This window comes from Rhinatrema bivittatum, chromosome 8, assembly GCF_901001135.1.
Source record: "Rhinatrema bivittatum chromosome 8, aRhiBiv1.1, whole genome shotgun sequence".
In the NCBI taxonomy this organism is placed as follows: Eukaryota; Metazoa; Chordata; class Amphibia; order Gymnophiona; family Rhinatrematidae; genus Rhinatrema; species Rhinatrema bivittatum.
The window spans coordinates 53,263,295-53,290,627 of NC_042622.1; the positions used below are offsets into that span (position 1 = coordinate 53,263,295).

General features: G+C 41.4%; 1 protein-coding gene across 6 annotated transcripts in view; it reads right to left on the reverse strand.

Moving 5' to 3' along the window:
• Window positions 1–27,333, reverse strand: part of PTPRT (protein tyrosine phosphatase receptor type T) — a 1,509,925-nt gene that overhangs the window by 881,624 nt on the left and 600,968 nt on the right. For all 6 annotated transcript variants that reach the window (XM_029612345.1, XM_029612346.1, XM_029612344.1 and 3 more), the window contains exon 6: window positions 27,011–27,185. In XM_029612345.1, the coding sequence (XP_029468205.1) occupies window positions 27,011–27,185 (175 nt within the window). The remainder of the gene's footprint in view (window positions 1–27,010; window positions 27,186–27,333) is intronic.

The following is a 27,333-nucleotide window of genomic DNA, read 5'->3' on the forward strand; positions in this document are numbered from 1 at the left end:
TTTCAAAGGTTGACCATGCATTGAAGATGAAGAGTGGGAGCGCAATCTAGCAAAGCTCCGCAGCTGTGACTTAATTAACATAACTTTTTCAGGTCTTAGGGACTTTGTGATCCCAGTTGAGCTGAATGAGATCCCTACGCATGCTTTGGTGGATTCAGGGTGTAGGAAGACCTTTATCAGTAAGGAACTAGACCATGGAAGGTACTTCTGGGATGCAGTTATCCCCAGTCTGAGGCCATGTGGGGCCAGCTTATGGCCAATCAGGCCAGCCTAGATTACGCTGAGACATCTCCTCTGGAAACCACTCCATGGGACAGTGCAGAGGTGTACGGCAAGGAGGCAAAGTTAGTCATACCACTGAGACAGAACTGGAGAAGAGAAATTGAGAGCTTCCAGTGTTTAAAGACTGGCCGGGACTTTACTGGTCTAACAAAACATGTACCATAGGGTGCTGTTGGTAGTCTGGGAATCCTTAACTGATTCCCCCAAAAGAATGGGGGAGGGTAACCCTGGAGAAGTTAAACAAGCTCCACTCGAAGGCTGGGCCAGAAGCATGTACATGTGGTGGAGGGGAAGGTACACTTGGGCCAAGGGGACCCCACACACCGGCCCTACCCTGCACAAGGAAAAGAAATGATCAGACCCAGTTCAGGGTGGGAATGCGAAATAGGAACGCTGATTTATTTTCCAGGGAATTAACTTAGGTAGAGGCAGATGCTCAACCTGACAAGATCAAGCTGATGGAGGGGGTATGTAAAGGAGTCCAGGACCAGGCATTTAGCTTGGTCCACCTTAAGGGAATCCTGACTGCAGGGTGAAGGGGATAAGATGCCAGGACCCAGGAGGGTAAAGGGAGGCCCCACATGTGAGGAGGAGGAGGCAGGAGCTTTGTTAAAGCTACTTACCTAAATGCTACTGCATTTTTCTTTCCAGCACAGCTGAAGTAAGCAACTAAGCATTCTCTTTTTGTTTGATTTTTTCCTGTAAATAGTAAGTCTGTAGAAGAAGAATAGCTAGAGTCTATCCTCCAACAGCCAAAGACCACTCATGCTGTGTTACAATCTTGTATTGTTAACAGTACATACTCTTTTAATGCACGATGACTGATATTCAGCTATGATGCTGCCAGTAAAGTAGCAGTCTGCATTATTATATAATATTAAAATAATACTTCATTTTTAAAAATATAACCTACTTTAAAAACAGAATGTAGTGAACCACATTAACAAGAAGGGCAAGTGATATTAATTGAAGTATGAGGAATAAATTAACGAGAGAATGTAAGAATCTCCATATAACCTACTATTATGTGAAATTTTGTTATATTATTTTAATTTCCTGTGCTACTTGCCTTATGTCTCATATCTTTAGTTAATATGTGTTGGAACATCTCATTTGATTCAAGTTAAGTCCTATTTATGAATACTACCTCTGTAAACTGTCATTATTTGTTGATTTATAGTTATAATATTAATTTTGTAAGCCATTGTGATATTTATATGGAACGACGGTATATAAAATATCTAAATAAATAAATAAATAAATAAATAAATAAATAAAGATAAAGATAATACAGAACCCTCATCCAGTAATTATTATCAATAATTACTGAATGAGAGTTCAGTAATATTCATATCAAAGTCATTCCCTGCAGACTGCACAGTAATTTTGTTTAAGTTTCAGTCATAACTAGCTTTTGTTCATAGTGATCAGATTAGACCCAATATGGATCCATTTTGCTAAATTTTATTCCATATCTGCTGTTCTGTCCAATGCATATTCAAATGGAATTTATTTATTTATTTAGAATTTTTTTATATACTGATTATCGTTTGGAACATCTAATCGGTTTACAGAAAAAGTAATATAGCTTTACATAATCGTTTGGAACATCTAATCGGTTTATAGAAAAAAGTAATGTAGCCACAGGCGTTACAAAGTCCATTGAACATTGGATAGTAATGCAAATGCGAGAAGCAATGGAACATTGGATAATCATGCAAATGTGAGAAGCAAAGGAACAGGAGGAGGAATTAAGTATGGGATAAAATCAGAAATAACTATAGGGTAAAATCAAAATCAGAATTAACTGTAGGATAATATCACAATTAACTATAAGAAATTTAATCAGTCAGACAATTTTCTATTTATCCAGGTTGATTTTAATAATCAGAGCAAAGAAACAAGTAGCAGTACAAGTTTAAGTTGCCCAATGTCATAACCTGGCTTGCAAGAGTTTAATAAAGCTAGCCTTTCTTAAATGTGTCAGTGAATTTGCCAGCCTTACCACAAGCCATGCAAACTATCTTTTAGGCCTGTATTTTCTAAAATCGCGCGGTACCAGGGGGCGGGGGGACGAAGCGGGGGGCGGTCCTGCGAAAGCCGGTAGCGATCACACCACCGCGGTGTAATCGCTGCTGGCTTTCACAAACCAATAGAGCCAATGTGAAAGGTGGTGCTAATGGGCGCGTTACTGGCGGCGATAGAGGTTCTTACTTTTTCGCCGCCAGCAATGTCTCCACTGCGTCCGCCCCGACTCCTCCTCTTCCGGTGCCGACACCGCCCCGACTCCGCCCCAATTTAAATATCGCATGTGAAAAGTCTCTTTTCGCATGTGATCCCATTAGAAAATGACCCCCCTAGTGAGCTGAAAAGTAAACATCATTCAAAGAACTGAAAAATTGTAGCCTATTAACATCTTCTATTGAGAATATACAGAAATACATTACTTGAAACAAATTTAACACAAAGTAGCTTACAGGTTTTTCACCCTGCCTTGATCTCCAGTAGAAAAGGTAAGAGATAAACAAATCTGATTTGATATGACAGTGACATGCTGCACAGGGCCAAACTAAGGCCTAGATTCATCAAAATGCTAGAAATATTGCATGGATAATGAAAAGGGGCACGGTTATGATAACCTTAGATGTACTGGAGGGAGAGAGGGAGAGAGAGATTCTTTGTAAGAAAATCATAGTAATCAACTATGGTTTAGACATGCAGTTTGACATTTAGAGTGAGACGTACTAACAGCACAGTATACCTCGATGAAGATTTGACGTCATTTGAAGTGAGGAAAGTCTCACAAAGATGAGATTTCTACAATGCTCTCTCACCCTAGCATGAAGGACTCTATAACAGGATACCATCCAGCTAGTTTGAGAGAATATTATAGAAATCTCATCTTTGTGAGACTTTCCTGACTCCAAATGACATCAAATCTTCACTGAGGTGTACTGTGCTGTTTGTACATCTCACTCTGTATGTCAAACTGGCCCCAAAATCCTAAACCACCAGCAAAACCTCACCTCTAGTTATTAGCTGGCTCTCCTATAGTGATTATATATAGTTGACTACTTGTAGGTCTTACAAAGTCTCTCTCTCTCTCTCTCTCTCTCATAAGAACATGCCATACTGGGTCAGACCAAGGGTCCATCTAGCCCAGCATCCTGTTTCCAACAGTGGCCAATCCAGGCCACTGTTGGAAACAGGATGCTGGGCTAGATGGACCAAGTACCCAAAAACGAAGTCTATTCCATGTTACCATTGCTAATGGCAGTGGCTATTTCTAAGTCAACTTAATAGCAGGTAATGGACTTCTCCTCCAAGAACTTATCCAATCCTTTTTTAAACACAGCTATACTAACTGCACTAACCACATCCTCTGGCAACAAATTCCAGAGTTTAATTGTGCATTGAGTAAAAAAGAACTTTCTCCGATTAGTTTTAAATGTGCCCCATGCTAACTTAATGGAGTGCCCCCTAGTCTTTCTACTATCCGAAAGAGTAAATAACTGATTCACATCTACCCGTTCTAGACCTCTCATGATTTTAAACATCTCTATCATATCCCCCCTCAGTCGTCTCTTCTCCAAGCTGAAAAGTCCTAACCTCTTTAGTCTTTCCTCATAGGGGAGCTGTTCCATTCCCCTTATCATTTTGGTAGCCCTTCTCTGAACCTTCTCCAACGCAATTATACCTTTTTTGAGATGCGGCGATCAGAATTGTACACAGTATTCAAGGTACGGTCTCACCATGGAGCGATACAGAGGCATTATGACATTTTCCGTTTTATTCACCATTCCCTTTCTAATAATTCCCAACATTCTGTTTGCTTTTTTGACTCCCTTCTGTGGTGCCATTAACACCATGATGAATGACCCTGTCAGTTTTCATTCCAGCCCTGTCATAATAATCACAAACCAAGAAAGTCTTCAGTCAAAATATCTAACAAAAAGCACAGACTACCTTACAGAGCCCCAGTTATGTTGAGAGTATGTGCTCTTTAGGGAAAGGTGGAGGGAAGAATTAGATAGGTTATCTTTGGTGGGAAGATTTGGTATTTTTGAGGTTTTTTTAGGATACTTTATAAATTTCCATAATGAACCAAGAGAACATGGTACCTAAGAATGAAAAGATAATAATGGAAAAGAAAACAAATCTCTAAGTAAACCAGAAAACTAACAACATGTCAATTAGACTTTAGAGGAGGGGACCTTTAGAAGAAACTAAATCAATACAAATAAATCACCAGGGAAATTGAAGGCAATAGATCAAAACTAGACATTAATCCACCTCTATGGAAGACTTATTGGGCCTAGTCCTAGCCTGCAAAAAGGAATTAGGCTGATTTGGTTCATAAAACACATACTATTTCTCTTCAAATCTTCCTTCATATTTACAAGAAAAACTAAGCAGAAATATTGCCCCTTGATGTCATCAGCTAGGGGGTAGATCAGACTTTCCACCTTCCAGCTACAGGATCAGAACTTAGCCAGAATACACTGCTATGCACATGTACTAAGGATCCACAAACTGGGCCCAATTATCGATTTCACTGGACCACAGCAATTCATTCATGATGGTCACAGCACCAAGATTCACGTTATAATATTTACATTGCAGTACTACACATGAATAATTTTATTAACTTATTTCTTGATTTTATTTTCACTTTTGTTAGTCTTTCTATTGGTCTTGCCTACAGTGCCTCAAATTATTTTATTGCTACCAGTTTTACAGTTGTCTGGAATACAACACATTTACTTTATTACTACCATCCTCTGTCTCTTGAATATACATTAAATGCTAGGGATGTGCAGAGGGACGCCATACGTTGTATTCAGGATTCATATTAATGGGGGGGGCAGATACGTTACATTCGGCAAGGGGGGGCCCCCAATATGTTTGTACGTTAATTCTTATTCATTTCCCGGCTAAAATTAAATTAACTACAACCCCCCACCCTCCTGACCCCCCCCCCTCCAAGACTTACCAAAACTCCCTGGTGGTCCAGCGGGGGGGGTCCGGGAGCCATCTCCTGCCCTCACAGCCTCGGCTGCCGGTATTCAAAATGGCACCGATAGCCTTTGACCTACTATGTCACAGGGGCTACCGGTGACATTGGTCAGCCCCTGTCACATGATAGGACCCCCCGCTGGACCACTAGGGAGCTTTGGTAAGTCTTGGGGGGAGTCAGGAGGGTGGGGGGGTTTGTTTAAATTGGCTCCTTTAGACGGCCGAATAATTCGGCGAAGATTCATTGTATTCGTGGGGAATCACGATACATTTCGCTTCCCCACGAATACAACGAATATGGCCCTATACGTTGAGGATTACTAATTCATAGGGAACGAGTGCAAACCCCTAAAATGCTGACTGACCAATAAGGCAGCATATTAGAAGAAAGGTAATGAAGATAACCAGGTCTGTCCTCCAAGAAATATTCAATAACAAATTAAAAATTTAATAGTCTCTGCACCAGGTTAACAGTTGACACCTGTATGAGATGGATGACCATAAATGGTTGCTTCTAACAATGTAAATCTGATCTATGTGAAATGAATAAGTGGTCTTTTCCAGTAGAAAAAACAGTAAATGCTGTTTCAACATCTGGCTCTCCAGGGTTGCTGCCGAGGAAGCATTCCCAGCCACTGCACAACATCATCTAGCAATCAGACTCAGGGTGCTTCTGTATCAGGTTCCACAGGCAACCATGATTTGTTTTGCCTGACTATAGATGGTCACAGTGATGCCTGGATTAAATGGGAGTGAGAAGAAGATATAAACTGCGAAAATCCCTGGATAGTTGTGAAGAGCAATTCATAGCGTAGCAGAGCAAGACTTCCCAAATCTGTCCTCTTGACCCCACAGCCAGCTGAGTTTTCAGAAGATCCAGTATGAGTATGCATGAGATAAATTGGCATATATGGGGATCTCCAAAGCAAGTTTAGGAAGCTTTACAGGAGACTTGGGAAACTCACTAATAACTACAACTGTTTAGATTGTATTTCAATGACTGAATCCAACTAGCAGCTGAGTCTATCTAGTAGGCTGCAAGTTATGTAATTAACTAGAAGAACTAGCAATAACACAGAAACTCATGTAGCTGGTTCTGTCTGGCAAGCTACACAGGGGACCTAGGAGGCTGGATGCTTGGGTAATAGCCATCCTAGTATTGCTAGATTATTACAGATTATTATTACAGATTATTACAGAACTGTGTAGTTAGGCATAGAAAAGGAGGGTGTAGGAGGGAACTAACATCTTATATGCTCTTCTCCCCAAGATGATGGCATAAACAGTAGGAAAACACAAATGACTGTCCTGAATGGTCATGCTCTGTGGCTAGCAGTTGGTTTGTATCCTTAGCAGTGTGGACAGGATACTAGGCAGACTGGATAGGCAAAATGGTAATGGAACCCTCAAGGGAAGGAGTTATATGCGACCTAGTGCTCACTAATGGGGATAATGTCTCTAATGTCCAGGTGGGTGCCCACCTCAGCACCAGTGATCATCAAATGGTATGGTTTGACATTGCAAATAGGATACGAAGAAGTCCCACGAAGACCCAAGTTTTGCATTTCAAAAATACAGACTGTATCGAAATGGGGGCATACCTGGAGGTAGAACTAGAAGACTGAGAGAAAATGGAAGAGGTGGAACAATAGTGGACCAAATTAAAGGAGTAATTACAAAAGCAACAAATCTATATGATAGAAAAGTAAACAAAAGTAAGAGAAATAAGAAACATCTGGTTCTCAAAGGAGGTGGCTAACATAATAAAAGCAAAAAAAGCAGTGTTCAAGAAATATAAAGAATCCCAAAAAGAGGAACACATGGAGGACTATTTGGTGAAACTGAGGAAGATGAAGAAAGTAATCAAGAAAGAAAAAAGTCAGATCAAGGACTGCCAAAGAGGTAAAGCGAGGTGACAAAACATTTTCAGATACATAGAAGAAAGGTCCGAAGAGATATAGTGAAATTGAAAGATGACAAGGATCAATGTGTGGAGAGAGAAAGAAATGGTGGAAATATTAAATAAATACTTCAGTTTGGTGTGCACTAAAGATGACCCTGGAAAAGGAACATCGCTAGTTAACAAGACTGTGGATGCTAAAGGAAAGGATAGTAAACTATCTACAATCCGATGGGTTGCTCTATGAGGCAGCATGGATTCACCAGGAGAAGGTCCTGCCAGACAAATCTGATTTATTTTTTTTGATTGGGTGACTAGAGAATTGGATCAAGGAAGAGTGCTCAATGTGATTTACTTGGATTTTAGTAAAGCTTTTGATTCGGTCCCACATAGAAGACTCATGAATATAATGAGAAGCTTGGGAGTGAGCGCCAAGTTAGTGGTGTGGATCACAAACTGGTTGACGGGTAGAAAACAGCGTGTGATGGAAAATGGAACCTACTCTGAAGAGAAAATGGTGTTAAATGGAGTGCCACAGGGATCGGTGATGGGACTGGATCTGTTCAATATCTTCGTGAGCATCTTGCAGAAGGGATAGAAGGTAAAGTTTGTCTATTTGTGGATGATACTAAGATCTGTAACAGAGTGAACACACTGGAAGGAGTAGAGAGAATGAGACATGATTTAAGGAAGCTTAAATGGTGGTATAAGATATGGCAGCTCAGATTAAATGCCAAAAAGTGCAGGGTCATGCATCTGAGGTGTGGTAATCCAAAAGAGCTGTATGTGATGGGGAATAAAGGGCTGTTGTACACGGAGCAAGAGAGAGACCTTGGGTTAATAGTGTCTAGTGATCTGAAGATGGTGAAGCAATGTGACAAGGCGATAGCTAAAGCCAGAAGAATGGTGGGCTAAATTGAGAGAGGAATAACCAGTAAGAAAAAGGAGGTAATAATCCCCTTGTACAGGACCTTAGTGAGGCCTCACCTGGGGTACTGTGTTCAATTCTGGAGACCGTATCTCAAAAAGGACAGATACAGGATGGAGGCGGTCCAGAGAAGAGCGACCAAAATTGTGGATGGCCTCCATCAAATGACTTAAGAGGAGTAGTTGAGGGACCTAAATATGTATAACCTGGAGGAGAAGAGGTGCAGGAGAGATATTATGCAGACCTTCAGATACCTGAAAGCTTTTAATGATACACATTCGACAAACCTATTCCGATGGAAAGAAATCAGTAGAACTAGGGGTAACAAAATGAAACACCAGGGAGGATGACTCAGAATCAATGTCAGGAAATATTTCTTCATGGAGAGGGTGGTGGATGCCTGGAATGCCCTTCTGGAGGAGGTGGTGAAGAAAAAGCAGTAAAAGATTTCAAAGGGGCATGGGATAAACATTGTGGATCCCTAAGGGCTAGAGGATGGAAATGAAGAAAAGAGCGCATGGGAATAACTTGCTGGTATGGCGGTTACTACCCTTATCCAATAAGCCTTCATACTGTTGATGCAACTCCATCATTGCTCTCTGCTCAAATGGCGGGGGGGGGGGGGGGGGGGGAGGAAAAGGGGAATTAGATTCAGACAGCAACCAACAAGGACACCGAATTGTACAGACTGAAAAAAAAATAATTATGGGGGTAACTTGCTGATGTGACAGTTACTACCTTTAACCATAAGCCTGGCATTTTTTAAACAACTCCAACATTGCTCTCTGCTTCAATGGCAAGAGTTAATGGGGAAGTGGACTCAAACAGCAACCAACAAGGGCCCTGACTTTGACAGTCTAGGAAACGAGTATAGGGGTGACTTGTATGGCACAGTAGAAAATACCATAAGCAGACTGGATGTACCGTTTGGTCTTTTTCTGCTGTCATTTCTATGTCTCTATGTTTCTGCCATCATTTACTATGAAAGTTGATTGTTATTCGACTACTTGATGGAGCCTGTTGAATGTAAGACCAAACAAATAAATAAGCAAATGTTACTATTCAGTAGAGGATGGTTCTTATTCAGCTGGATGCTCAACGGAAGAGGAGGAAACGAACAGGCCAAAACCCTTCAGAAAATAGTAAATTAAATCATGAACAAGATAGGAGACTTCAGGGCTGATTTATTAAGCTACACAATTATATAATGCTCGTTATTAATGTTCATTAATGGCTGATTTTAACACAGCTTATTTTACAGCAAATGTGGCATTTTAAAAATTGATCATGTGTTAACAGGCAGTAAAGCAGAAGCACACTTTAGGTAATCGGGCCCTTTGTTTAGTGCAGGCAAGGAGCTTTCCGTGTTCTTTGATGTTAGTGCTGTGTTTTACACCTGAGGGAATTTTGCTATGTCTGTGATGCTGTTTAAATAGTTTTGGTATCTGCTAGTTCAGATATGAAGGGAAATGGAAATTTCCTTCAATATACACACAGCTCATTCCATTTCCTAGCAAACCACAGAAAAACACACACACAAACCCCCTAGCACAATTGATACTCATTTTGCTCTGTTATAAATCTCATCACTGAGGGGGTGAAGCTTGCACATCTACCGCACACCATGTACCGTTCTGTGAATAAATGAAAGCACTCCTTTTTCAGCATCATTAGCTACAGATGCCAAATTCAGTGTTTTTCCCTAAAGAAAAGAACATGATAAAAGAAAAATAAAATTGAGTTTTAGTTCACTAACATCCCTGTTAGCAAACAGAGTCTCTAAGCATGGTTGAAAAAAATAAATGTAATGCACTTTAATCAAAACCGGTAATAAAGAAAGAGAGCGAAGCAACTCCTGAGACTGAGCAACATAAGAGAAAAAAACCTGAAGAACACCAAAGAATGAAAGATAAAGGCAGAAAGATTGGGAGGGTCTGACAGAAGTCTATGGCAAGAGCGATCCAGGCCAGAACCCAAATCAGGTCAAATACTGAGAGAAAGTAAGGGGGTTGTAGTAAATTAATTTTGGAGGTCTTGGGGGGCGTCAGGAGAGTAGGGGGTTGTAGTAAATTAATTTGGTAGGTCTTGGGGGGGTTAGGAGGGTGGGGGGTTGTAGTTAGTATGGCTCGCACGGAATTACATTTTAAAATATGTGGCGTTCATGGCTCTCTCAGCCAAAAAGGTTCCCGACCCCTGTCGGAGTATAGAATAAGTGTATTTCCACTCCTGCAAATTCAGGGATGGCCATTCTCTTTTCGAACATCTATTGGAACTAGTTTCCATGAACAGGTCTGAATGAAATTTGATTGTGGAGTTGGTACCTCAATAAGAGACTCTCCAACCAAATTTCTACAATATCCATCCAAGCAGAGTCCTCAATACTGCATACGGATTAACAGACATACAGTTGGACACAATGAAAACATTAAGCCCTTTCCATCACTGAAACAAGACCTTGAGAATGAGGCAGGTGGAAAGTGAGAGAAAGAATATGGAGCATGCTTAATCAACATAACTTTTCATAATAGCTTAGATAATGATGTTTTTAATTTTAATTTTATTATTTACTTGTGATTGTTATTTGATTGTTTTAAATTTTGCTGTAAATCGCTTTGGAAGATTTGATCTGGAAAGCAATTAATAAATGATTTAAAATAAATATACTCACAAAATACAGGCAAAGTTTTTTCTTCAAACATTCACACAGAAGTAAAAAGAGCTTTAACGTAATTTTGTTAGCATCTGGGACTTCATACCATTTAGTAACTCTCTATTCATCACTTGTACTATGTAATTTTCAAGAGTTATTAACTCCATTGTATTATTACCCAATTAATTCTATACAAATAGAAGCACCAGGTTATAAGTGACTTTCTTGAGGTTATGTAAAGTCATATCCAGAATTAGGTGGAACTCCAAGAAGTGACAGTACCCATGACTCCCAATCCCATGCACAAATCCCTATCATTCAGTCTCATTGAAGCCTTGGCTTCATCATCACCCATTTTTAATTGTATAATGCAGGCTTGTTTCAGGATTTCATTTTCCTGCTTTCTTATTAACCTCTTCCCTGGTGTCTTGTTAGTAGACCTGCATGAGAATGAAATGGGTGATCAAAAGTGCAGTATAAACTTATAAAGCATGAGGATATTAATAGGCACAGCAAAGCCAAAACCAGGGTTATTTTTCTCCCTATAGACTAAAACAATATATTGTATTCTGGTAATAATGGGAATTTTCAAAGCCATTTATCCAGCAAACTGTTTGTCTGAAAATTTCCCTTACTCAATCCAGCTAAAAGTATAAGTGATATTCCATAGCATGGATACTTTTTGCTGGATTGAGCAGAGGTATTCTCAGGGTGTGTTTTGAACAGGATGAAAATAATGCCATGTAGTTGCATTTTAAGATTTACATGTATTACTTTCCATAGACATTTTACCCACACAAAAACAGATGCAAAAGTCCATAGGTACTTTGTAGCAGTGGCAATGTCCAAAGGGAAAGTACATGTGTAATTTCCCTTTCAAAATTAGGTGCAAGGTTCATGGGTACAACGTACCTACAAACCTTGCACCCAAGTAGACAGTTTGAAAAGTGTCCCTAATATATATTGTGAAGAAACAAATGTTTCTCACATGCAGGAGCAGCCCAAAGAGACAAGACAGGAGGACTGTCTAAAAGAGCAGAGGAATTCTAAACGGAGTTCCAGAGTGAACACTGCCTTTAGATGGGAAGAAAAAGTAAACAAGAGCTGACTAGGAAATTGTAAAGCTTAAAGGAAGAGAAAGTAGAAGGTTGTTGGGAAATGAAGCTCAAAGAGCCCTGGCAGAGAACCTATTAGGTAAAAAAGTGGTAGCCACAGAAGGGTGTGGTTATAATTGGGAAACACAGATGAGGCTAATTATAGAATTACTGCATACAGTAGGGAAATACATTCATTTACAACAAATTGCACATCCAAAAATTAAAAAAAAAAGGCCTTTAGGCCTGTCCCAGCTAGATTAAGACCAGTTGGGGCCTACCTGTGAACTTCTGACCCCCAGAAAATCTGCTGGGGCCTGAGACTTCCTTGACCCACATTTACTCCTTCCATGGGGGTCCCAAATAGAGAAAGGGGGAAAGAGTGAAGCCAACTTTCTTCTGCCCCACTGGCATCCTTTTATAAATGGATTCAACCCGCCCTGAGACCAGCATCATAGCGACATCAAAATGACTCCAATGTGATGACTGGCCAGCACTGCTTTATTGTATGGCTGTATGCTTGTTATAGAGCTACTACATGGAGACATCATGTCTCTTAAGACAGAGAGTGTACTGCCTTTCAAGACACAGATGGGGAGCCAGGAGAGAGGAATCACCCAGACTCATATGCAGAGATGCCCATGAATCTTCTAAGATACAGTTGAGGAGTAGGTTCTATACAGTCACAGGGAATTAAGCCGGCCTATTTTTGTTTTGAGTTGTTCCAGAAAACTGAAAGCAGGTCAATGAAGGAGTACAGATGGCAATCTGTGAAATTATATCCGCATGTAACGGACCCTACGGTCATGTTATCAGTAGTAAGCCTTTGGTAATTCCTTATTCAGCTAGAGCAGTACAGTTTAGTGAAAAGGGGAGACACCATTTTATACAGCCCCTCCCTTTAAAGATGTTTTATGGCCAACCCCTTTGTGAGGTTTTATAAGTAGCTCTCTCCTGGGAGCTCAGAGAGCAGTGTGAGTTGTTTTTTGTTTGTTTGTTTGTTTGTTTTATTTTTTGTTTATGCATTTACAGATATATTACTTCGTATATCAATTCAAAACTTATAAGAGATCTAACAATATAATATAATACACAAGTAAATTTAACTCAAAATTTTGTAATAGTACATAGATCACTAATAAATTTTTTCAGGTAATATTGAGACCAAGATAATATAAGGCAATATGGAGCTCTTTCAAACATAAAAATAAGAAATAAACCGTCACAGGATGCATTCACTTATCATTATAACACACCTCATCCCTTCCCATCTAAGAATCCCCTTAGTTGATCCAGTTCATAGAAAATATACTTATTTTCTTGAAATTTTAAACAACATTTACAAGGAAACTTAAGCACCATACTTGCACCTCGATTTAGTACTTCAGGCCTCATAATCAAAAACTTTTTCCTGCGCTCCTGTGTGGAGCGTACAATATCAGGATATATCCACACACATTGCCCATAAAAATGAGCGGATCAATTTTTAAAGAAATACTTCATAATTAGGTTTCTATCCTGTTAGGAAAAGTAACCAACAATGTGCCTCTAGTCTTAATCTCAGTCTGTATAGACATTTCAATCAATTCTGAGGCATTCAGCGATTTGATTTCTTGCACTTCCTCCAATCCCGTGGATGGTATTTCTTTCTTTGATACATAGAAAGCTTTGGAAATGACCGGACTTATTTCCTTAGGAATCTTTAGACATTCTGACATATATTCCTTTAACAATTCAATCGGAGCTAATCTTTTCACCACTGGAAAATTCACAATACGTAGATTTAAATAACGAAGTTAATTTTCTATACTCTCAAATTTTCTCTCAACTTTTGTCTCAGCTCTTATTATTGTTCCTTGTACATTCTCCATGAAGGTGACCTGTGTGTATCCCTCCAATCAGGGATTCATGTGAGACAGAAAATAGATTAAAGGAATATCTACTAACTGTGAATAAGAGACAAATGAGATCATTGAGGACACCAATCAAGAATCTTCACCCCCTTAGGGAGAGAGAGGTTTGGACTCTCTGTGCAGAGACAGTAATTTTACATTTTTACCAATTTTTGAAGGTATTTTTCCTGCCCAACTAAAACATTCCCTGCCCACCTGGGACTTGTAGGGAGATATCCCATGGTTTACCATTGAAAGCATCAAACATGAATCATAATAGCCAAAGAAAAATACAGTCAAATACTGACAGGCCCAAAAAACAGCTGAAAAATAAGAAACTTTGGCCAGATGAGAACTGTAAACAGAACTGAAGGATGCTATCAAGATCTGCCTATTTGTATGCTCCTGTGTAAATAAAACCAAGGCAGAGGGACAATGCAACAACTTAAGCTCATAAGCAGGAGTCATGGACTGCCCAACGGAGTCCAGAGGTCAGAAGGACCCCCCACCCTTGGAAGAAGGGGGGCAGTCTGAGATGGACAAAACGCTGACAGTGGCATAACAGCTGGCCTTCCAGCCTGGGACCAAGACATTACAGGATCCCTCCCCCGAAGAAATAGAGAGGGAGAAAAGACCTGCAATGTGGCAAAGACCCCTCTGAAGAAATGGGGAGGGGGAAAGACCTACAATGCAGCAAAGACCCTCCACTCACCACGTGATTATATATGAGCTTATGTCTGTTTATCAGCTAGTAAGTATAAGACAGGAGGCAAATAAGGAGAAGGGAGTTAAACCAAAGGAGCAACCCTGAAAGCAAACTAGAAGGGTGAACCCAAAGCAGCCCAGTACCGCCTGCTATTGAGGAGGGAGAAGGCTAAGGTATGGCCAAGGGACTGGAGAGAGTAAAGGCCGTGTCTAGGGGCTGATGGTGGTATGGAGCCTGAAGCGATGGGGATCTGAAAGCAGCCCGGCAGCTCTGCTAGTATGGGACCCAGAAGCGAGCCCCCAGACAGCCGGTAGCTCTGCTAGTACCAGACCACAAGCAAGTCACCTACCCTGCCCATATTCTCCAGCTGTCCAGCTGGGCCTGTTTCAGAGGTGAACAGAAGGATATTGCCTGAAATTGGGACCAGTGGTGGTAAGTATGTTAGCCGTAAGTATTAATATAGTAAGCAGGCTAAGGTTTTTGGCATGCTTGTAACAACCCATGGTATAGAAGTGGGAGGTTAACTGGAAGTGTCCTGTGGCAGACAGGTCCCTGCCTCCCAAAACTTGCTTACAGTCCTCCACCTAGCCAAGCCCTGGAGGATGGATGTTTCCTTTGCCCTGATAACAGAGACACTTGCACAGATAGAGGGAATGAGACTGTGAACAAAGAGAAGTTTGTGGTGCTGACTGCTGAGGATTCACTTTATTGTGCCAGACTTCATCAGAGTTTTCAACAGTAAAGACTTTAACTTTGGGCATACTAATCTAATGGCTCCAGTGTTTTATTTGGCACACACAGCATACACAGTGAAAGAAAGGCACTATTCTCCCAGAGATAAGAACGAAGGTACAAAAGTTTACCTCTAGCACTCCGGGCCTTGAAAGTAAATATTTCCCTCCACCAACAAAGGATCCTGACCCCGAGGGAAAGAGAAGCATGTTAGAGCTAGTCAGGATTGGTTCCAGCCCCAAAGAGACTATAAAAGTTTTTATGGCCCCATTGGAGTCTGGAGATGGGGTTACATGCACATTAGAAGAACACTTTTGATTTTAGGGACGATACTGATAACTGATTGAAACCTCAATTACTGACTAATCTAATGTACATCAAAGAACATAATCCCAGTTCAATAAACAACACTTTAAAATTAGGACAATTTCCTTTCATGCATGTCTTTGCTTGCATGTATTCTTGAGCACATACAATCATTTAGAAATAAGTAATCAAAACTTGGCATCTAGGTGCAAGCTCTACTGGTACTTTTTACCTACATGGGAAGTTCTCTCCACCCTCTCTCAGCCCCCAGGGATAAAAGTATGCACCTTGTTGAACAATGAGCAAACCCTTTACATGCAGAAAGGTTGGGGAATATTTAAAGCCCCCACTTCTGTGGGTAAAATGTTTTTTTTTACCTGTGGGAATTACGCTGAATATTGCCTTCCCTGTATTACCAACACACCTTATTCATATTAATTTTAGAGAGCTACTATGTACTAATTTCTGGTATAAAATGTTGTTAATCATGTTATACTGAAATTCAGCCCTTCAAAATGTTTAGCTAAAAGCGAAGGAGCAGATATGAACTAATGATGGGCAAAATGCCAATGGTTTATTTCATAGATATATAACATGCCGTGTTAGTTTAAATGTGAAAATCAGTATGCAGAGAGGAAAAGACTTAGTAGGGTCCCTTTAATCTTCATCAATAACCCTCAATTCGGCCTTCCACCAGCCGTAAATGCCTCTGCATTTCCTTCTTTGCCCATCTATCCACTTGACAAGTAATCCATTGAACAGAGCAATACCAGGAAGATGTTTTTTTTTCTTTTTTAGACCTTGCTCTTCTAGAGATTTGCAGTCATCAATCTACTTGGTTGTAAGAAGTGTTTCTAAAACTTAAAGCCAAGTTTTTTTCTACAATTTTATAGACATGACTTCTCAAGAAAGAAATGGCCTTCAGAAAGCTCACTATCACCTCCACCAATGAAATCCTGATAACAGAGAAGTTACAACATAAGGCCAGTTTATAAGAACACATAGCATATCCAACATTGGACATGAGCTTCCAATCCAACTTAACTTTTTGAATGGTACATTTTCAACCATCACTTTTTTCTACATACTCTAGACTCCAATGACATCACTTTCATTAGTACAGGAATTCTGTCACATTTAATATTTCTAGCAGGTGAACTAGAAAATATTTCCAAATACATATGGGCTCACGTTTTATTCCATCGTTGAATGTTACATTGTATTTCTACACATTTGCTTTGCTTTCCTGCCCTATACTAGCAGCATAAAAGTTTGTGGCTTGACTATATACTACCTTTTTGGAGCTCTGCCACTGGGGTATATCATGGTCATTTATTATCTTGCTATGCTCCTTGCATCTTCATTAGTAGAAAGCCAGGAGCAGAAGAGCAATCTTTATTATAAATGTATGTAGACTCTTGAATCCCTTGCAAAACTAAACAAACCAAATATTGCTCTTAGCACTCCAGTGAGTTGACTTTTTAAGAAAAGCAAAGGATGGAAGGAACATAGGCCTACTTTGTAGTACTAGTTTATCTAAATATTACATATGTCTAGACACCTGCTCATTCATATTTATGACTTTATCATTTCCTTAAGATCTGCATCCCTGACAAGAGAAATCCATAAGTAGATCTCAGCAAACACATCTCAATCTATAACAGAGTTGCCTGAGCTAAGAAACCACATCAATAAAACCTTGAACTGATGCTACTTGTGAAGATGCATTTTCCACACCCACACCTGTCTTATTTGATATTCTAGTCAAAGAAAGATAGCAGAAAGCAGAGTCTTACCACATAGTTTTTCAAAGCCCTCAGTGGAATAAGTAACCAATAATTAATAATTCTTCCCTTTCTGTTATTAAATACAGAGTATGCAAAATATATTTTATTAAATATTTCAGCTTCTCTTTGGCATCTTTCTAAGAGTTAGGATAGATAAAACACTACTACTAACTTAGAAGCAATCTCCCATCTTTTTTCACCTCCAATCTCTATTCTGCACTCACTAGTTACTGTTATGTTTTAGTTTTCATGTTTTTGTTTTTTCTGCAACATAACAGATAAGCAAAAAGAAAACATCAATTTATGATGGTCGACCTTCTTTGGTTAACCCATTTTCAGGAGATTATTTGTTTTTATATTCAGAGAAAGTCAAAATATCTTGAAGAAAATCAATTACAGACAAAAATTCCTTTCTGTCATTGAAGAAAGTTCTCAATCAGCACTTGTGAGTTTGATGTTTGTCCTTTATTCTCAGCAGGGACTACATTTAGGGGTGAGTGTTGCGAAAGTGGACCCTTGGGCCGAGGGGGAGTTGGTGCAACCTGCAGGGAGGAGCCCTGCAGGCCCCAATGGTTGACAGGTGGAGCTGGCAAACGCAGAGGCTCAACTGGAGTTTCACCAATACCAGTCTTCATTCTCCTTAAATTGAGCCCTCGGGTGCCAGGGCTGGCTGGACTTAGGCACGGGCCTCTGTGGGAGTGAAGATCCATCATCTGGAAGATGTTGCGGGCCAGCACAAAGGAAAGCGGAGTCAGGACAAGCAGTAGTCCAAGCAGGTGGCAGACAAGCAGAGTCGGTACATGTTGTGGTCAAGGCAGGCAGAGTTCTCTCAGGGTCGAGGTTCAGGCAGAGGTTGGGCCAGGTGAAGTTCAGTCAATAATGGTAAACGGGTAGTGGTCAGAGGCAGGTGGAGGTCAAGCAGTGTCAAAGTCCAATCTGAGGTCAAGCCAGTAGTCCAATCCAAGGAGACAATGAACGAAGAGAAAGATGAGTAACCGCAGAAGCAAGGAGGGAGACTTAAGACAGGTGAGGAAAAATAACCAGGAAGGCAAGAATTCAAGACGAATTAGACAGCCAACGGAACCGGGACCAAGACATATGAACTCAGAACACATCAAGAATCAGGAACTAGGAATAGAAGTCAGGAATCAAGACTGCTGAGGCAATGCACTTCTCAGAAGAGATGACCTATTACTGAGGCAGAGGAGAAGCATTCAAGCATGCTTTAAATACTAGTGGCTTTTTGATGTCATCAGGGGGCACCAAGGGGAAATTCCCGCCATGGGCCCTTTACATTTGCAAATGTCGTGTACACACGTGCCTAAGGGGTTCACCTGTTGAGCAGTAGTGGCGACATCAGCTTGGTGGCAGTGGTGGCGTCAGCCTGGAAGTAGCGTTGGCATCAGCCTAGCCATGCTGCAGTGAGCTTGAATGTCAGAGCTGGGGAGGGCAGCCGCGTTGGAGCAGGAGGTCTGGGTAGGAGGTAAGAGAGATGATCCACAGGATGGGCCTGCAGATTGCCAATTGCAACAGTGAATGCCTCTTGGTTTGTCCTTACTTGCAAAACATGCCAAAATAACTTGATAGTTTATTCTGATACTGAATAATGTTTACAGAAAAGATATCTGTGGACCTAGAGAAAGGATCCTCAGACATCTTTCAACAATCATTTAGACAGATTTTCAGATTTCACCAGTTCCAAAAATTCATCAAAATGTTTGCAAACTCAAAACCTGTTGCAATTTCCAGTTCAGCAAAACTATGGGCAAGTTTCAATGAGTCAAAAAATAGTTGTCATCAGGTTCATCACAGATTATAAAAGTGCCATGGCCTAGAGCTGTGGTTCTCAACCTTTTTTCCGTCATGACACACCTGACAGATGATGCTCACATACGTGACACATTGCACACTACATTTAACAGCTATACTAAAAATAAAAAAATCCTATTTTATTGTTGAAAATTATGCAGGAGAAAGATAACATATTTTTTAATTTCAATAACTTCTTATAAAATATCGTTATTAAAAAAGAATTTTCACAAAAATTGTAATCTTTGCTTTCTGCATCAGTGAGAAATCTGGGACTGATATGCATATGCAGCACACAGTTTTTTGATACAGACACTCTCATGCATTTCACTATCAAACCTCAGAAAGTTCTGACCTCTTCTTGAGTTTATACAGAACAGAATTATGAAATGTCCCTTTAAACTTACCATACAAAAAACATATTCAAATTCTGAAATCCCCTCAGTAATAGTACTTCAATATACCTTCCCTGCCAGCCACTTTGTGAAATAATATGAAAACCTGCTAAAAAGACATTTAGAAATGATATAGCATACCAGCCATACCATAAGAGTGCTAACAGCCAGGACTTAAATAGTAACAACCTGACCTATGAAAAAGCAAGACTGCAAATATAGAACACAGTACACTTACTATTGGAAAAACAAAGACAGACTGCTCTAGATCCCTACACAGAATCTACATCATACTTAGCAGAATCCCTCACCTCTGTCAAACATGCAGAATGCAGACTGACTGTTATCTAATACAGAATAAAAGACGATAAATTATAAATGAGCATAAAAAGAAAAACGGAAACGCTAAGAAGCGGGGGAGGTGCGGCGTGATGGCGGGGGCAGAATATAGCATGGCTTCAACATTTCTGGCTTGCATTGGTGGTGGCAGCAGTGATTGCCAGGGTTGAGGGTAAAGCAGCAACAGGGAGTGGTGATGAGGAATTTTAAGTAGCAGCTCCTTACTCTGCACTCTCCTCAAGCAGCAAGCACATGTGGCTGTTATAGAAAGCATTGCTTGCTATGTCAAATTTTTAGTGACACACACATTCCACCCCTTGGGTAAATCCATGCTGGCTTTGTCCCATCAAACAATGTCTATCTAAATGTTTTGTGATTTTATTCTTTATAACAGTTTCCACAAATTTTCCCGGCACTGAAGTCAGGCTCACCGGTCTATAGTTTCCTGGATCACCCCGGATCCCTTTTTAAATATAGGAGTTACATTGGCCATCTTCCAATGTTCAGGTACACCGTATCAGGCAGATTTTAAATATCCAGTGCGCGTAAATTCGGCCTTTACGAGTGTGGCCAGGCCTTACGTGCACTGGGCATATATTCCAAGAGTCCTGGCCACGCGTGTAAAGGCTGGTATGGACTCAAGGGCCAGGCCTCTTGGAAGGGGTGGGCTGGGACAGTGCCATTGTTCTCTGTCCAAGAGCCTCGCGCACCGGCTGGCTGCCGGAGTGAGCAACTTACTTCAGCTTGGGAGCTGAAGTAAGTTGCTCAACAAAGGTAACCAAAAAGAACAAAATTTGGATTTAGGGGTTGGGGAGGAGAGGAGAAGGGGAAGGGGAAAGGGAAGGGGAAGAGAGGTTAGGAGCAGACTGGGAGTGAACTGGGGAAGGCCACAATGTGTTGCTGCGCAAGAATTGCATAATCCCCCCCCCCCCGCCTTGCGTGCGCCCCTTCCCCAAAAGGTTCCCCAGTTCCTTATAAAACTGAATCCCTCTTCCTTGCACCATCGTCTCATCCATGCATTGAGACTCTGGAGCTCTGCCTGCCTCTGGGGACCTGCACGTGGAAAAGGGAGAATTTCAGAGAATGCCACCCTGGAGGTTCTGGATTTCACCTTTCTACCTAAGAGTAAATTTTGCTTCCAGACCCTCCCTCCCACATTTTCCTACGTCGTTGATGCCCACATGTACCACGACAGCCGGCTCCTCTCAGCACTGTCTAAAATCCTATCTAGGTGACGCATGAGGTCCACCACCTTTGCACCAGGTAGGCATGTTACTAGGTGATCCTCATACCTACCAGTCACCCAGCTCTCTACATTTCTAATGATCGAATAACAAACTATGACCAAACCCTTCCCTCCTTGGCAGAAGCCCTTGGAGACACATCCTTGGTGAGAGAGGATGATGCACCACCTGGAGAGCAGGTCCATGCTACAGGATCATTTCCAGCTGCACAAGGTTGATGCTCTCCATCATGAGATCTTCCTCCTCTAAGGCAACATCAGGGATGCCAGACTGGAGTTGGAACTTGGCTACTATGTCCCTGAAGGTCTCATCTATATACCTCTCTGTCTGCCACTCTAGCTTCCAGAGATCATCTGAGTGTTAAGGGAGTCTCTGTTTAGTGGACCCTTGGGCCGACCTGCTGGAGACTGGGAAAGGTGGTCAATGTCTCTAATGAATAGCAGGCCGGGAGGCAGATGTTCAGGCAGGACGTAGATGCTCTTCACCCTGGAAGCTGGTACTCCCCCAGGAGGATCCCGTAGGAGCCCAACCGCTGGGACTTAGGTGGCTTCACCCTTGGAAGCCGAGGCCCCCCCAGGAGGAGCAAGTAGGGGACCAACCGCTGGGACTTAGACAGGTTGTGGATCAGGACAGGTAACTGGAACCAGACTAGGACAGTAGCAATATTGTAACTGGGCTCGGGTTCTGGAACCAGGCAGGAATGGTAGCAAGACTCAGGTACTGGAACCAGGCAGGAACTGTAGCAGGATTCGGGTATTGGAACCGGGCAGGAACTGTAGCAGGATTTGGGTACTGGAACCAGGCAGGAACCAAGCAGTTACTGTAGCAGGCAGGCAGGAACCAAGCAGGTACTGTAGGAAGCCAGCAGGAACCAAGTAGGTACTGTAGCAGGCAGACAGGAACCAAGCAGGTACTGTAGCAGGCAGGCAGGAACCAGGCAGGTACTGTAGCAGGAACAGAGCGACGAAGCAAAGCGAGTCACTCCGGGGCACAGCGCAACAGGAAACCGGGAGGCTAACCCGTTGCAAGGCAAAGGCTGGATGACCACGGCCGGCTTATCAAGGCCGCGGCGTCTGACGTCAGGAGTTGGACGGAGTCACCACTGGCGGGAAATGGCATAGAAAAGCGCCCAAGTGGCGTGTGCACGCGCGCGCCTAGGAGCCAGGCATCCATGGGAGACCTCACAGTGGCGCAGCCCCAGCGGGGACGTCGCCAAACAGGCTGCAAACCAGGCCTCTGGAAGCGGGAGCAGGTCCAGGAGCCCAGAGGTAAGGGCCCAGAGGTAAGGGCCCAGAGGTAAGGGCCTGGCTGCGGTAAGGGCCTGGCTGCGGTGCTCGCGGCCAGAACCGCAACACAGAGACAGGAGCTCTTTGCATCGGAAGCACACATACAAATTCTCACCAGCGGGTAAAAAATCATACATGTGACACTCGATGCTGCTGGACTGCTTCCTTCATCTTAAATTTGTTCAGTTCCTAGTTAAGTTTTAGGTTGCTATGGGTGTAGGATTGCGTACAATTAGGGTCTTTTAAATGTATTAGTGTATTCACTATATATAGTAGTGACCTACAAGGGAATGATCAAACTGTTGATAAAGTGTAGAGTTAAGTTAAAAGGCTTTTTTTTAAGTGTGAAAGTGGCACCTGCCTATAAATTAAAGAATGAGCTAGGGATGGGTGGAAAAGGGGTGGGTAGTTTAGGAAATATAAGCACACAAACTTCTGTTTGTTGCCTGACTTTCTGACTATTTAAAACAAAATACACAAACTTCTGTTTGTTGCCTGACTTTCTGACAACCTATTTAAAACAAAACACACAAAATTGTTGCCTGACTTTCTGACTACCTATTTAAAATAAAATACACAAACTTCAGTTTGTTGCCTGATTTTCTGATTAGATACTTAAAACAAAAAACACATGAATACACTAAATAATATACCCCAATAGTTTATATCTCCCCAATACTTTTAAGTTTTAAAAATTTCTCCAAGCAGCACTTACTGGTTCTTTCTAGCTACCAGCAAGTTGATTCTCTTCTCTCAGTGCTCCCACTGGATTGTGCTGTCTGACAGGACCCATGCTACTTTTTCTTCAGTAGCTATTGTGGGGGCCGAGCAAGAATCACATATAGCAGCAGACCTGATGACATCACACTGGCATGGTACCCCAGCATCGAAAGAACTTGGTGTGCTAAAAGCAATTGCCTATGTCTAACTCTTGGCTGGAACTGTTCCATATAGAGTCCAGTTCCAGAGAATTGTTTCTGTTTGCTGTTTTCTTAGTAAAACAGGCCATATTCACACTCTAGACTCACACTTATATCAACTAAGCCTTCAAAGAAAATTGTACTTTGTAATTCACTGCAGAGACATTAATTATTTTTAGAACTGCCAACTAGCATCATATTTTTCAGGTGATCCAGTCTTGGTTTTACCCCAAATATGCATGGACTTGTGGATCTCATTTTCCTAAGAAAAAGAGGACTGTAACTATATATAATTACACAATTATCTCTGTCTTATGAATTTAAGATGATATGAAGGGAATGCAATTAGGAAATTGTGTCTAATTCACAAGCTGGACAAGCAATAAAAATTTTATTTATGAATATTTGTTTATTAAAGCAATGGGGAGCGGGTCTACAATAAAACAGTCTCTCCTTGCCACACTCTCTTGCTGATTCACTAACATGTGAGATTTTGTAGTCTTCTTTAATTGCAAAATGATTCTAATTATAAAAAGCAAAGCTATTAAAGTCTTTGACAGTCCATGACGAAGGGAAGATGGCAATTGCTCTCCAATGGCAATATCACCCTTGAGATGAAACTGTGCTCTGAGCTTTATGAAATCTTTTAAAACATATAAGGAAGGCAAATTCAGTTCCTAAAGCAGGAAAAGTTAAAATCTATCCTCTAAAACAAAAAGAGGAATAGTACAGTTCTGTGCATCCTGCTGTTTGTGGAGTAGGTGGTTTCTGCCAGAAGAGACTCCTGTGGAAAAATTGTAGCTTCTTTCCATATCTGAAGTGAGAAAGGGCTTAGAAAATGTGGCATGATATAGTGATAGGCGCTAGAGAATCTCCATTAAAGCAAATTTGCTTTCCTGTAAACAGGATTCTCCATAGAAAGCAGGGTGAATTGTGACTCCTCTAAAGGGAGTGAATCTACTACTTCAGGACATGGACTTACTCCCACTGTCAGAAGCCTCTGAGGAAAAGCATGAATCTCTGTGTGAAAAAAAAATCCCCCAAATTGGACAGAAGAAACTACAACTTCCCTCTCTCAACTTCAGGGCTTAAGTATGCTACAATATTCTTCACCAGCTATGACAGGTGGACTCCCCCTGACTGAGGAGGAGAGACATCCTCTTCAAATATACAGACGGTTCATCCTCATTAAGGGCTGCAGTGAGTTCTGATGTGCTCTGCTCCAGCGGTGCCAAAACTTCCTTCTGGTTGGTGCCAGGTCTGAACAATGGCACTGGCAGAATCTCCTTCTGCATCATAGCTGCAAACTCCATGGTGGAGGAACTCTTGTGCTTATGCACTGTAGAGATCTGCTCTGATGAAATCAAAGGAGCCTTAGCCTGTCACACCGATAAGACTTACGACATTCTAATTGGTGTTGGGTCTGGAAAGAATAAATGACTTGGCACCATGCAGATTTTCCACACCATGAAGAATGATAGCACCTATGCCAAGGAGAGTTAATGAAGGGACTACTTTGGTAGACCTCCACCCCAACAGTGCTGGCTTCCTGGTGCTGAGCGAGATGGCCCCAGGGAGACCCCTCATGCCACTTTGGTGCTTTTCCTGGATGCCTCATCAGCACCACAGTCTTTTATACCTCACTCGGCCTCTGGCCTGTGGTGCATCTGGTAGGGCAGGAGTCTTCTTTGACTTGCAAGAAAGATGGAAGCAGACTTCCACCTCGAGTTTATGTGGTGGCAGGAATCCAATGATGCCTTGCTCTGACAGAAGGAACAGCTCTGCTGCCCAATCTCACTCTGAGGCTTTGCGCTCTTACCCAATTACACCTTCCAGGCACAGTACTGCTGCACCCTAAGACACATACAACCACAACTATAGCAGTTGACAGTATCATGATCCAGGCTCAGACAACGTTAGCAAATTGAATGGGTATCTGTAATGGACATCCAGTGCTCGCAAATGTGGCTTTGAGTTGGCCATCCTTGGACTAGTTGCAAACCCATCAAAAATTATGGGAGAGAAATCTAAAGATAGAACAATGCATGTGATTGTGCTTAACGGTTTGTATATTTTATAATGGGTAAGGGCAATAGAAAATATTAGCAAGGTGGTTGATATGGTTGACTTTGGTGGTTTTATGAGCAATATGTGGAGCAGGTAGGCAAGATTATGTTGGGGGGGTCAGGATGAGGTGGTGTGCACACGTAATGGCAGAAGATAAAGTTAGTTTAGGTGATGCAGAAGCAGTATGCCCTGGGAGTCAGTATGTGCAGGGTAAGAGCCATGCCTGCGCACACAGCGGCACCGAGACAAACATCACCCAACTGACTTTTATATATAGGGGAGGATATAGTACAACAATAAAAACTTTTTAATCTGCATCTTTAGTGCATCTGTCACCCACCTCCAGTTTACTGGTTTAAGTCTGATTTAAGGTAATCTATGGATATTCACATAGTAGCAGTCCAGGCAGTTCCACAATAGAAGAAAACACGGGCTGTAATTACTCTACAATACCCTGAAACATAATCATTTTACCATTGAGAATCTGTATCCTATCCTACTGCAGTTGAGGAATTGCTCTTTTGGATCTAATACCCACATTCAAATAACAACTGAATCTATTTGCTATAGACTGAAAACACACATAGAAAACAAAACTATGATAGCAGCTTAAAGATCCATGAGGCCCATCTGGTTTGGCCATTTTCCTTTTCTATTGCAGTACCACAGACCTTACTTGATCTCTGGCTTCAGTTAACTTATGCAGCTAACTCCGCTCCTTCCTGAAATGCCTCCTGCCTGCACCCAGAATGTCCCGACTTATGTAACTAAATTCTAACTGGCTAACTAATTATCCGGCTAAAATTTAGCTGGATAAGTCTCTCAATATGCCTGTTTTGCCATTTAGTTGGATAACTTTTCAGTTATTTGTCTAAATGGCTTTTGAATATCGACCTCATAATCTTTAATTCAAATGACAGAATTGCCACACATCTGCACTGATAGAATTCACTATATAACAACACAAATGTAGCTGTAGTAGTATGGGAAGGAATTTTTTAAGATTAAGCTACAATTAGGTCATCTTCTATAAAACACATGAATAAAAATATTTGAAACAACTATAAAAGATATAAAACTCAATAAATGAACCAAGTATAAAAGAAAAATTGCAGCTATTAAAATATTTCAGTTATAGTTGATTAAAATCTTGGTGATCAGGCAAATCAGTTGTTAAAAAGTCCAATCAACAGGAAAGAATCTAGGGCGATGGGCTTTTGCTTGTTCAGTTTGGTTTTGTAGAAAAGTTTCATTCTGAAACTTCAAGACAAAAGCAAATTCTGGGAAGGCTGTTTCCCCAGTAAAGCACCTCTCCCGCCAGGTCTGGCTTGTGAAAATCAACAGTGCAGCTGCTTTTAAAGCTGCCTGATCAGACTCCTCCTGGTCTGTGAAGTGGGGGACCTTGTTTTCCAATAATGCAGTCTACTAATCTCAGCAACAAATCCAAATAACAAATAGAAAATGCCTCATAACACCACGGGAGGTATTTATAAAGATTTGCTCCGACGCTTTCCCCATTGCAAATAATGTGAAATTTTGTGTGTGTGTGTGTGTGTGTGCATGTGTGTGTGAAACATCTGGCGCTAGCTTAACACAGAAGCAAAACCGGCATTAATTTAGAATAAAGCAGTACACCTCCCCCGCGTAAGTGACTTACCTTTTACTATTAATTCAGCATAGTTTGATACTCCAGAGCCACCATCTGACCTAATAACACATCTGTATTTGCTGACGCTGGGCTGAGAGGTGTCTGCCACGCTAACAGTGGCGGAGAATCGCCTGTGGTTGACTACCCTGGTTACCATAAGTGCAGTGTCCCTTCCATTCCACTGCTGCAAGAATCACAAAGAACACAGAATAAGTCAAGGCGACTGTTTAGGATGGATCAAAACCTGATGCCTAAAAACACTGTAGCAACTGTTATTTCAAAAGTGCCATTAATGCTCACAATGCTGTTCAGCTAGGCGCCGTGGCACAAAG